Genomic DNA, 11,802 nt, shown 5'->3' on the forward strand with positions numbered 1-11,802 from the left:
GTACCTGAAATGGAAATGTCTGCCTGGGCCAAGTGGTGTCTTATGTGGAATGTGGAAAGTGACTGGATGTTTTGGGCTATGGCCAGTAAGGTACAGCCCCAGATCCTTCAGTGATCCAAACAATGAGCAGTGGAAAGAAATAACCACATTAACACTTGCCTGCTTGACCATCCCTGTGAATTCCTTTTCCATTCTGCATTATGGTCCATAATAGGATGAGTGTTTATGTTGATGTTACAGTTACATTTTAGCAGGTGATTAGACACACCAAAAAGTAGTTAGGTGTATCTGACACTGTCATAAAGTTGCCAGGTTAATAAAACTCCCATACTGGAAGTTTGCAGTAAAAAAAGGAAAATTATCAGCTATTATAGGAACTCAAAAAATCTTCCTTGGCCCTGTGTACACTGCTGGCCATTCTGTGGATAACACAGCTCACTGCATGCTTTAAAATGGTTCTTGACAATTGTCTGCCTTGCTCAGGGTGTGTTTTGCTGTCTGCAAGGGGTTAAACCAGAGCCGAGGTTAAACTCAGGCCTTTGCTTTCCCCCCTCAGCCTGGGTGCTGTAGCCAGAGTGTTGGGAGGCTCTGTGGTTTCTGAAATCCAAGTCCCACCCCAGACTCGGCTGAGTTATTGCTCTGTGTGGGGTGCTTCAGTGGGAATGTGTCATATCAATGCTGGCTCTGGGATAAACACTGGCTTGTGGCAGTGTGTGCTGCATCCTGATTGGAAAAAGCCCCTAGTAAATGTAATTGCTGTGTTCCATTTCATAATTAGGCTTGGCTTTCCCAATGGCCATAACGTGGTCTTTTTGAACGTGAAGCGGAAGAAACGCGATGTGCAAACACACTGTGTCACAGCATGGGGCCAGCGTGGTCATGTCTGACTCTCAGGAACAATCCCCACCTTCCTCTGCTTGCAGGGCAGATGAAGGGTAGGGGATGTGTGTATTTATAGATCTGTATGTGTACATTGTGGGTGCTGTGTGCAGCCCTATGTCACTGTGCGATCTCCTCCCACACAAGCAGCCAGTGCCTGCATCCTTGTCAGACCAGTGCTGGATTCCCAGGTCAGGGCTTTTTGTGATAGTGGCCTTATCTGAACCATGCCAAGCCTTATTCTGTAAAATACTGAGCTGTCACTAGCAGCTGGCCACCCCAGAGACCATCATGGCATTACCTGAGCTGCAGCTCAACTGTGTGTGTCTGCAAGACAGGAGAGGGAAGGACAGGGCTCCTGCAGAAAGGCTGCTCTGAGTGTGGGAACAGGCTGAAAGAACTGAAAGGGAATATGCAAAAAGCTTGGAGGGCTGGTCATCACCTGATCTTGAAAGGAGAAAAATCACTCATGTCCAAGTCTGACTCAAAAATGGAAGAAAACACTGGGTTTGTGCTTGAAACTGTTAAAGTGACTTCCCCACAGCCACTGCTCAATCAGTAATACTCTTCTGAAATATTATAAGTTCAGTTTCTAAATATGAGGATACAAGTAGGAGACTCAGTAACTGCTGATGGAAGGAAGGAGATGACCTGCCTAGAGAGGGTGAGAGAGATGGCAGTGGCAGAGTTGGTGGTGAAGAGCATGGCACTGGCTCCCTACACAATGTCCTGCATGATGGAGGGTGCTGGGATCATTCCTGTGCCCTGCTCACTGAGGAGGTAAAACCTGAGTCCATCAGTGCTTGTTCCTGTCCCCAGCACAGCTGTTTGCCTGCTCCAGCTGCTCTGGGACGTGCCAGGGACAGAATGGCAAACCTGGCTACCACAGTCTCCCTGAGCCTCCTTTTCTCAGACTGAGCCCCTTTCCCATCTCCCTCAGCCACTCCTGGTGCTCCAGCCCCTTCTCCAGGTCTGCTCCCTTGTCTGGACACACTCCAGCCCCTCAATGTCCCTCTTGTCACAAGAAGCCCCAAAGTGGCCCCAGGATTCCAGGTGGGGCCGCAGCAGCGCCTGCGCAGGGGACGGGCACTGCCCTGGGGCTGCTGCCACCCCCGGGCTGCCACAGGCAAGGTGAAGGCACAGAGTGCTGCCAGCGTGTCTGTCAGAGTGCCCTGTGCCCCCACAAGAGCAGCTGTCAGCCCCACATGGGACAGCGAGGCTGCTGGGCTGGAGGCGGCTCTGGGCTATCCCCCAGTGCCACCTCCTGTGTCTTTGGAGATGGCTGTGGGCATACAGCAGGGACAGAAGCACTTTGTTCCTGCTCCAATGCTCTTTTAAAACGATTTTTTAAGCCATAATTGTAACTCACTGATAGTTTACTTTCATAAATGTGGTTTTTAAAAAATCATTGCTGAAGCTACAGAAAGGGGATATGGCTCTTCCAGAGCTTCAAAATTGCTTCCTGCGTCTTCTTGAATTTTTTTTGGATTAGAAAGCTGAAATACTCCTGATGGAAGCACACCAGAGCACATGCCCTAATGAGAAACACTCTGCCCCATGTGCAGCTCTGAGACATTTCCCCCTCTTCAGGTTGGTGTTTGAGTCTCAGAACCACTGGTTTTGATCATATCCCACCCTTTATTTCTTGAAGTTTGTGTTGCTTAAGGCAGTTCCTCTCTGATTTGCCCATTTAGTGGTCAGTATTTGATGGTCTGTTTGCAGTGTTTTGAGAGTCCGGTGTTTGGAAAAACAGTTCAGGGAAAAAGGCTGGAAGAAAATATGATAATTCCTTGTAGATGGCGCAAAATATTTCTTTGCCAGAGAGAAGGCAGAGGAGAAGGCATGATATTGGAGGGATTTAAATGGCTGTTTCCTAAATAAGTTTTTTGATGTTCTTCTGTTTGTTGAGTTGTGAATTAGTCTTAACTCATTTTCAGGATTATGACTAAATGCCATTAGTGCCCAGAAACTTCCCTTATGGTTTTGTACATTACTCTATTCAGAGCCCAGATTAAGCTCAAGTAGGAGAAAGTGACATGGTGCTGTTAATTTTCTTGTACGTTTATGGCTTCTATTGCACAACAAATGTATAACAAGTGTAACAAATATTATTGTCACAACAGAGCTTTTTTTGCATTTCACTACTTGCCAAACTCCAAACTTCTGTAAATACTGGATGATGTGTTCTGCCAGTCTCAGAAGTAATTTCCAGCAGCTCCTGGAGTGGTGACAGCCCATGATGTGAACTGGGACCAAAAACTTCCAGGCAGTTTTGAGTAGAGCCCCCCACGACATCCCCCACCAGTGCTGATGCATAAGCTCTCCTTTTACAGAAGCTGATAGTGTAGATTATAAATAATACTGTTAAAATATGATGATGAGGAGGAGGATGATTTGCTAGTACAGAAAAATAACATTGTTAAAGATAGGTGAGATGGATGGATGGATGGATGGATGGATGGATGGATGGATGGATGGATAGATAGATAGATAGATAGATAGATAGATAGATAGATAGATAGATAGATAGATAGATGGATGTTTAAAGATGATGGTGAGAAGGAGGAGAAGGAGGAGGATGATGATGATGGTTGGTATAGAGACACTGCTCTGTCAGGGATTCTGCTGTGGGCTTTGGGAAGTTTGCTGAGCTCTGCCCAGAGTCCTGACAGCCCCAGGGGCCTGCCCACATCTCCCTGGCTCCTGGGCTATCTGCCCACATCTGAGGTGCTCTTTGTGCTGTTCCTGTCCCAAACAATTTCCCACTGGCCCTGGTGGTATGTGCAGCTACTCATAGGAATCAGGGGGTCTCTCCTAGCACAACTGCCAGGCAGGAGCAAGCTGCCTGTGAGGAGTTGGTGTTTCTGGAATCACTGAGTGCTCTGGCATCTCTCCCTGTGCCCCACAGCCAGCCACCTGCCTCCCCCAGCACGCAGGAAGCCATCCAGGGCATGCTCTCCATGGCAAACCTCCAGGCCTCAGAGTCCTGCCTGCAGACGTCGTGGGGCACCAATCAGGCGAAGAACAACTCCTTCTCCACACAAAACTTGAAGAAAACTGGTGGTGGTGGCAGCAAAACCGCTGGGAAGCGGCTGCTGAAGAAAAGCACAAAGAACAGCATCGACATCGAGGACTACGACGAGGACCAGGATCACTTGGATGCCTGTTTTAAGGACTCGGATTATGGTGAGTAAGGGGAGCAGAGTGACACACCTGGGACACACCTGTGCCTTGCTGAATGTCCCTTTGCTCCTGGGTGCTCCCTCTTGCTCTGCCACCCTGGGATCAGCTGCGCAAGGAACAGGGCCCTGCACACCAAAGGGAGCAAACACATGGGACAGCAGACTGGCTGCAGAGCCCAGGGTCACACAGCCATCCAGGCAGGCTGGATTTGAGGCATGGCACAATGAGAAACTCTCAAGAAACATGGAGAGCCCCAAAACTGCAGCAGTCAACCCAGAACCAGGGGACTGTCCCAGAAATGTGGGTCAGGTACTGCTACTTGTGACAGAAATGTCCTTGTCTGCACAGTAGCAATTAAACCTCCAGCTGAGAGGAGTGAGAAGTTGAATTTGTACATGGAAAAGGGATCTAATGCTGTTTTGAGTTTTGGCAGAGAAGGCAAGCATCTGCAGCAGAAATGGACACAAAGAGAGTTTACAGCAGTTACATCAGTTCTGCCATAATTATTGTGGAATCATAGAGTGGTTTAGGTTGAAAGGGACCTTCAAGGGCTGTCTAGTTCCACCCTCTGCCATGGGCAGGGACACTTTCCACTAGGTCAGGTTGCTCCAAGCCCTGTCCAGCCTGGCCTTGGACACTTGCAGTGATGGAGCAGCCATAGCTTCACTGGGCAGCCAAGTTGGTCTCGATGATTCTTGTGGCTCCCTTGCAGCTCAGGATATTCTGTGATTTTAGAGGAATATAGAGGGCCAGACACAGTTTAATGACAGCAGCTCCCAATAGTAATGTGTGGATGAGAGCACAGGAAAGTCCCCAGAGTGTCACAGCAGTGACAGAAGTGCTCAATGACACTTGTGGAGATCATCTATCTATAAATTATATCTATAGATATCATAGATAGATATCTATCTATCTGTGATGCCTGTGGTCGCTGCACCTGGACAGAGCAAGGGCCCTCTGTGCAGGGTAGAGCTGTTTCCTAAACTGAAACTCTTGCCTTTGTTTCCTACTGTAGTTTACCCTTCTCTTGAATCAGATGAAGATAATCCAGTATTCAAGTCCCGATCGAAGAAAAGGAAAAGTTCAGATGATGCCCCTTACAGTCCCACGGGTAAGTTGGTGTGGTCTGTGCTGCCCAGACTAAGTCATGCAAATCTCTAAATTTTTCAGAGTGTGGAAACTGTAATACACAATTAGTGATTTCTTTATCATGCGAAGTTTAACCCTTTTCAGGGCAGTGGGAGGTGATCCAGGCACTGGGATTCCTGCCAAGCAGTTTTAGCCTTCCTCCTGCAATCAGCTGGCAGGAGAAAGTAATTCCTTGGTTGGTTTAATTTTTCCTCACACTCTTAGTGATAGATCATTTGGTTGCCACCTTAGCAGTGGTGTAACAGTGAATCAAGCCCTGGACAGCTGAGTTGCTGTGGATTTCAAGTGTTGGCTGTGGCAATAAGTCCAGGAGAGAGAGCAGGAATGGTCTCCTCCAGGTTCAGCCGAAGCTCATGATCTGGAAGGATTTGGTCTGCCCTGGGTTTGTTGGAGCTCACCAGGGGCAGTGACAGGCAAGAGGGCCCCTAGACCCCTTTGACCCCTGTGGCCCATGAGCAGGGCATGGTCTGTGTGTGCTGTGTGTGACAAGCAGCCCATGTGTGTGCTCTCATCAACTTGTGGCCCTGCATGTCCTCCTGCAGCTGCAGGTGAGCACAGTGCTTTGGAGATAACTCTCATCATCCAGGATGTGGGCACAAACCTGCGTGGCTTTGGCTTCAGGTGGCTGTGGAGCTGCTCAGCTGTGTGCCATCTCTATCAGCAGCCTCTGCCCGTGCCACCGTGCCTGAAGGCCGCTGGCTCTCGTGCCCTCACTCGTCCCTGGGGAAGGGAAGGGCAGAGGCTGTCCCCATCTCTCCTGGCTGGGCAGGGTAGAGCCTGGGGGCTGTGCTGCTCCCTCGGGCACATTCCTGCCCCTCACCTGCCTCTGCTCTCCCTGCAGCACGGGTTGGCCCCTCGGTGCCCCGGCAGGACAGACCGGTGCGAGAAGGCACGAGAGTCGCCTCCATCGAAACGGGACTCGCCGCCGCCGCCGCCAAGCTGTCGCAGCAGGTGAGAGGCTGCCTGGGGAGTAGGAGCTATCAGGAAAGCAGAGCCCTGTCCCCAGCAGCAGAGCTGTGCCCGAGCCTGGTGCTTTGCTAGCCCTGCCTACTGTTTGGTCCTGCCAGTGACATGAGGCTCTGCAGTCTCAGGGAAATAAATGGGATCCAAGCCCAGCGGTGTCACAACATACCTGAGCATGGCACAGGGTAGCAAGGGACAGAGAAAAGCACAGGGAAGGATGGGGGGTGTGAGAATGGCTACTGGGATAGAACAGGAGAAGGCTGCCTCAAAGGAGTATATTTGATGTGTATCTGAGAGCCTGACTGGTGTGATTGCCTGTCTGTGCAGATTGGCTGCTGGGAAGTGTCAGGGTTTGCTTCCGAAGGATTGGTGAACTGAGAGCAAAGGGCGAGTTTAGGAAAGGAACTGGAGCAGTTGGGATGTTTGGTAAGTGTCTGGTCTCTGAAGGGGTCAGAGAAGCCCTGTAAAGGTGACGTGGTGAGATGCTGAGGTGACAAGGTCTGCTGGAGCGAGGTTGGTGAGGCACCTCAGCAAGCTGGCGGAGATGCAGGTTGTGGTGGCCTCGGGCTTCTGCGATGTGGACTATGGAGTAGAAGAGCTTTAAGGATGGTGGCAGGGTTCCAAGAAGAAGGAACTGAAAGTAGACAAGGGACACAGGACAGTAGCAGACCTCTGCCATGCCAGTGTGCATGTCCAGGTGCAGTTACAGGTCAGGAGATGATGTGTGTGTCCTAGCAGGAAGCAGAGGCTGAATCAGTGGGATGTTCAATATCCTTCATGCTGTTGTGCAAGGGTGTGAAGATCCCCGAAGATAGGAGGTGCCAGTTTTTGTGGAAGATGGAAAGCTTTGCCCATGCTGACCACGCTGCTGTGCCAGGGCGGTGTCGGTGCGGCCCCGCTGCTCCCGCTCGCCGCAGTGTAAGGACGAGGAGGCCCCGCACAGAGCGAGGATGTAGAGGCACGAGAGGCAAACGTGTGTGTGCAGCTGTGAGCCAGACGTGTGGAGCAGCCCCCGAGCGCTTGTCCGTGGCCAACTCCTGGCGTGTCATTGTATCAGGACCCTAAGCAACGCCGCTGGCCCTTGCCCTAGCTAAAGGTCTTCTGGGGATTAATCTGAGCTTCATCTTTGTCATTTTAAAGGAGGAACAAAAAGGCAAGAAGAAAAAAAATACCAAAAAGAAGCTGTCAGCCCCCAACGCAAGCAAAGCGGCTCAGGAAGGCAGCTCCCCCGAGCCGAAGCTGGAGTCACAGGCCAGCAGCCTCACAGATCACGAGTACACCGCAGGGGCCAGCACCTTTGGGGTCGCCCAGCCTAACAGGGGATCGCAGCCGATGGCACCTGGTGTTTTCCTCACACAGAGGAGACCCTCATCATCCTCGCAGAACAATGCCTCCGCCAAAGGTACCAGGAAACGCCTGGCTTGTGGTGCAGGAGTGGGGAAGGGTGAAGGGCCATGGAACCCGAGCCTTCCGCAGGGCCTGCACTGCAGTGTGTGGTGTGGGCAGGCACAGGTGCAGCTGTGTGGATCCAAGTCAGATCTGGTCAGGGATAGGACTCATGGCCGGGACTGTCCTGGCACTGCAGGGCCAGGCAGTGTTTCTTTGCTGGGCTCTTGGCTGCAGGCTGTGAGGTGTCCCTGGCAGGAGCGCTGCCCAGCCTGGCCCCAGCTCAGGAGGAGCACCTGCAGGGTCACATCCAGACAGCCGGGCCAGGGGAGCCATGGCCAGGGCAGGATGCATCCATGAAGGCTGTTCTGCCCAGGGCTGGGGCAGGCACTGTGGTGTTGGTGCTGGCTGTACACCAGCTCTGTGCTGGCTGTAGCTGAGGACAGTGCTTGCAGGACATGTAGAGCAGGGCACACTGCAGATCTCTCTGGAGGGTTGCCACAAGGAAGCAGAGGAATATCAAACCTTGGGAGTAACACAGCTACAACCAAAGGCAGGAGAGAGGAAGAGATTGCTTGCTGTCTGTCATAGGGAAAGTGTGAGAAAGCTGAGGCTCTCAGAGTCTAGGCTGGGACCACCTGCTCTCCATTTGAACTTGGCTCAGGAAGTGTAACTGAGGCAGGTGTGTGGGACAGGCACTGCATAGCATGAGAATTTTGTGTGATCCCACTGGGAAAGGCCCCAGTGACAAGTGAGGCAATGTGACAGATGTTTCCTGAATTCCATGTATTCGAGTGGAGCAGATTAGAGGTAGTGCACAGTACCTGGTAGCTTGGATGGCCATAGGGCAGGATATGTGTAGCCTGTGGCAGGGGCTGGGGTCCTACCAGGAGCTGGTGGTACCTGTGGCTCTCTGCAGGGCTGGAGTGGAAAGAATGCATTTGCCTGGAATTGTGCTTTTGTGGTGAAATGGTGGGAAACAGGTTCAAGGCAGAGAGATAGCCAGGAGCCTGGAGCTGTAAAGAGCTGTAGGGCATGTGTCTGTGTGTCTGTGTGTCTGTGTGTCTGAGTGTCTGTGTGTCTGTGTGTGCAGCCTCTCCCTGAGGAGCAGAATGGCACTGGCAGGGCTGAGTTTGACTGTCACCCTGTGGGCAAACAGGTGACCAAGAGCAGTGAGCCAGGGCAGGTGAGAGTGCAGGGCAGCAGGGCTGGCACTGCAGGGCCAGGAGGGTGCCTGGCAGGGCTGTGGGGGCAGGAGGGTGCCCGGCAGGGCTGTGGGGGCAGGAGGGTGCCCGGCAGGGCTGTGGGGGCAGGAGGGTGCTGGCAGAGCTGTGGGGGCAGGAGGGTGCCCGGCAGAGCTGTGGGGGCAGGAGGGTGCCCAGCCGAGCTGTGGGGGGCAGGAGGGTGCCCAGCAGAGCTGTGGGGGCAGGAGGGTCCCTGGCAGGGCTGTGCCTCCCCGGAGCAGGTGTGGATGTGTCCATGAGAATGGGTGTGCACTGTGCCCTGGCTCAGCAGGGCTGGCTCTCCAGGGGCTGTGCTCCCAGCCAAGCCCTGTCCTGTGGCCAGCAACGCCGTTCCTGAGGGGTGCTGGAGGGTGTCCTTGAGGGTGCTGGGCAGGGCTGGTGGCAGGGCTGTGGAGGCAGGGGCAGCTGGAGGATCTGTGCCTGTGGGGTGCTGTGGGGCGGGTGTGGGTCCTCACCCCAGCCCTGCTCTCCTTCCAGGGAAGCGTACGAAGAAGGGGATGGCCACGGCCAAGCAGCGGCTCGGCAAGATCCTGAAGATCCACCGGAACGGGAAGCTGCTGCTCTAGTGGCCCCGGGGACACTGCCACCCAGTTCTGGGCCACCACCACAAGAATCCCTTTAACTTTCAGCGGTCGAACTGTACAGAATCCTGCTATAAATATTTTTTAATATAGATGTCCTTTCTCAGAGTGCTGAGAGCGACTAGCCGCAAAAAGTTAATACTAATCTCGGCCACGGAGGAGCGCGCCGGGCCCCGCTCTGGCTCCGGCTCCGGCCTCGGGCCCCTCGTCCCGCCCAGCGCACGGGCAGGGCAGGGCGGGCGGCCGCGGCCCGGAGCGGGAAGGCCTCGAGGCCCCGTGGCGGGAGGGGAGCGCGGGACTCGAGGCGTGGGGCGGCCAGGCGGCGGGCGCCTTTCTCAGGCACCGCCGCAGCCGCATGCCAGGCCCCTTTTCCTAGAATGTAGCTTGTACATAGCTTTTGGAATAACCACCGCCGGGTTTTTATACGGGGAGGGTCTCTCCGGGCGCTGCCCGCCGGTACCAGCTCTTTGCGTAACTTCTTGTACGAGGAGGGAGACAGTTATTTTACTAGCACCTTGTGGAGTGTTTCCGTGTTTTGTGACGACGTAATTTATTAATGTTTGTAGCTTTTTATATTTGTACATTTCTTATGGGCTTTGTTTATATACACACATTACTGGGGCGCGGCGCCTGCGGGGAACCAGAGCCACCTGCTGCCGTGTGCCAGGGCCACCGGGGCCACCCCCGGGGCCACCACCAAGGCCTACAGGGCCGCGCCGGCCCGGGCGTCGCGCCGGCTTTTTTTATTATGATTATGATTATGATTATTATTATTAGTATTATTATTTTTTCGCGACATGTACATTTCTAACAAAGTTTATCGTGGCTATCTATCTATGACGGTGTTTTATTTACCGATTCATATCAAATGCTCTTGTATCGACTTCACAAAATCTTAAGTAAATCTAGAGCAAAGTTTAAAAAAAGAAGAAAAAAAAGGAAAAAAAAAAGAAAGCAAAGTAAAACTATTTCAGGTTTTGTACACAATTGCCTGGGCCTGGACTTTTTGTGGGGTTGGTGAAGGAGGGGTGGGGAGGCAGGCAGGGGTCCCTGAGGGTGGGTGAAGGAGCGAGCAGGGACCCACTGCTGGCACAGACGGGGGTGGCTCTGCTGCCACTGCCCCATCTGTCACCCAACCCCATACTCGCTTGCTACATTACCAGGAGAAGCCCCGGTCAGTTTGGCATAGTCTTGAGTGTCCCGGTAAGATACCTACCTCATGAGCCACTCAAAGGTGTCCACCCACTGCCCAGCCCATCATCCACCTCCCCTGGACAAGCACACATGCCTATTTCCCTCTGCCTCCTCCCTCTTGGGGGTCACCAGGTGCTCCAGCCTTTCCCCTTCTTTGTGCTCACTGAAACATGCAGCATCTCACCATTTATTCCTGACCCTCGGGGACACGTACAGCCTGCGTTTTTCTCTTTGCTGTTGCAAGGCCATTCCCACCTCTCACTCTGCTCCCTGCTCTTGGACACCTTGTGCTGGCAGCGGCCCGCTCCCTGCAGCCTGCACAGTTCCCTGTTCCCTCCGATGGCCGCAGCAGCCCTCAGGGGCAGCTCCGGGCTCAGCCCCGGCTCCGCGGCTTTGGGGCAATCCTCGCAGCTCGTCCAGCAGGGACATTCCGGGCGGGCTGCGGCGGCTGCCGGCGATATCGAGCTATCGCCAGCTGGGGGAGTTCACAGTTCAGAAACAGCCGCAGCCGGGAAAATGGGGCCCGTCGGAAAGGAACCTCGCCAGCACCTCCCGCGGCTCGGGGACACGCGAGCAGCGATCATAAAATATCCCGAGCTGGAAGGGACCCGCGAGAACCACCGGCTGAGGATGCGCTGGGCGACAGCGCGCAGCCAGCCAGGGCGAGCAGCCAGCCAGGGCACCCACCCAGCCAGGGCACCCACCCAGCGAGCACCGCCGGCTCTGCCCCAGCCCCGCAGAGCCCGGCCGGGAGGAGCCGCGCCTGGAAAAGCGGCGCACAGCTCCCATCCAGGGACAAGGGGGCACAGCCTCTGTGCCAGCCTCCCTGGGCAGGAGCCCGGGGCTGCCACAAGGTCCTGAGTGCCGGCACGGGACAATCGGCTCACCTGCAGTGAGTGGCACCTGCGAATCCACAATCGTGCTGCTCGATGTACAAGGGATGGATGGCCCGTGCAGGGCGGTGTTTTCTGTGCACACGGGCAGAGAGGCTGTTGGCCGCTCCTGGGGAACCGCTACTCGCAACATTCATGTTTCTGTTGTTTCTGTCTTTATACTGACAAGAATCACTCCAACCCTTGTGACATTTGGCACAAGCACACCTGAGTGTCACAGAGCTCACATTCACCCTTCCCCCGGCCGGGGCAGGCTCTGCCCGGGCTCTGGGCTGCTTCCAGCAGGGGCCTGATGCCATCCCGGGCTGCAGGCGCCGTTCTTGCCATTCC

The 11,802-nt window shown here is 54.0% G+C and overlaps 1 protein-coding gene across 2 annotated transcripts in view; it reads left to right on the plus strand.

The window, feature by feature from the left end:
• The window catches only part of PHF2 (PHD finger protein 2), a 55,629-nt gene extending 45,306 nt beyond the window's left edge, over positions 1-10,323 (plus strand). The window contains exons 18-22 of one of the 2 annotated variants that reach the window (XM_064723958.1): positions 3,788-4,065; positions 5,078-5,173; positions 6,053-6,162; positions 7,315-7,576; positions 9,282-10,323. In XM_064723958.1, coding sequence (XP_064580028.1) covers positions 3,788-4,065; positions 5,078-5,173; positions 6,053-6,162; positions 7,315-7,576; positions 9,282-9,370 — 835 coding nt within the window. In that variant the 3' untranslated portion in view covers positions 9,371-10,323. The remainder of the gene's footprint in view (positions 1-3,787; positions 4,066-5,077; positions 5,174-6,052; positions 6,163-7,314; positions 7,577-9,281) is intronic. The other variant, XM_064723959.1, reaches the window with a different exon arrangement.
• Positions 10,324-11,802: the final 1,479 nt, after the last annotated feature.

This window comes from Zonotrichia leucophrys, chromosome 12 (assembly GCF_028769735.1).
Source record: "Zonotrichia leucophrys gambelii isolate GWCS_2022_RI chromosome 12, RI_Zleu_2.0, whole genome shotgun sequence".
Taxonomy (NCBI): Eukaryota; Metazoa; Chordata; class Aves; order Passeriformes; family Passerellidae; genus Zonotrichia; species Zonotrichia leucophrys.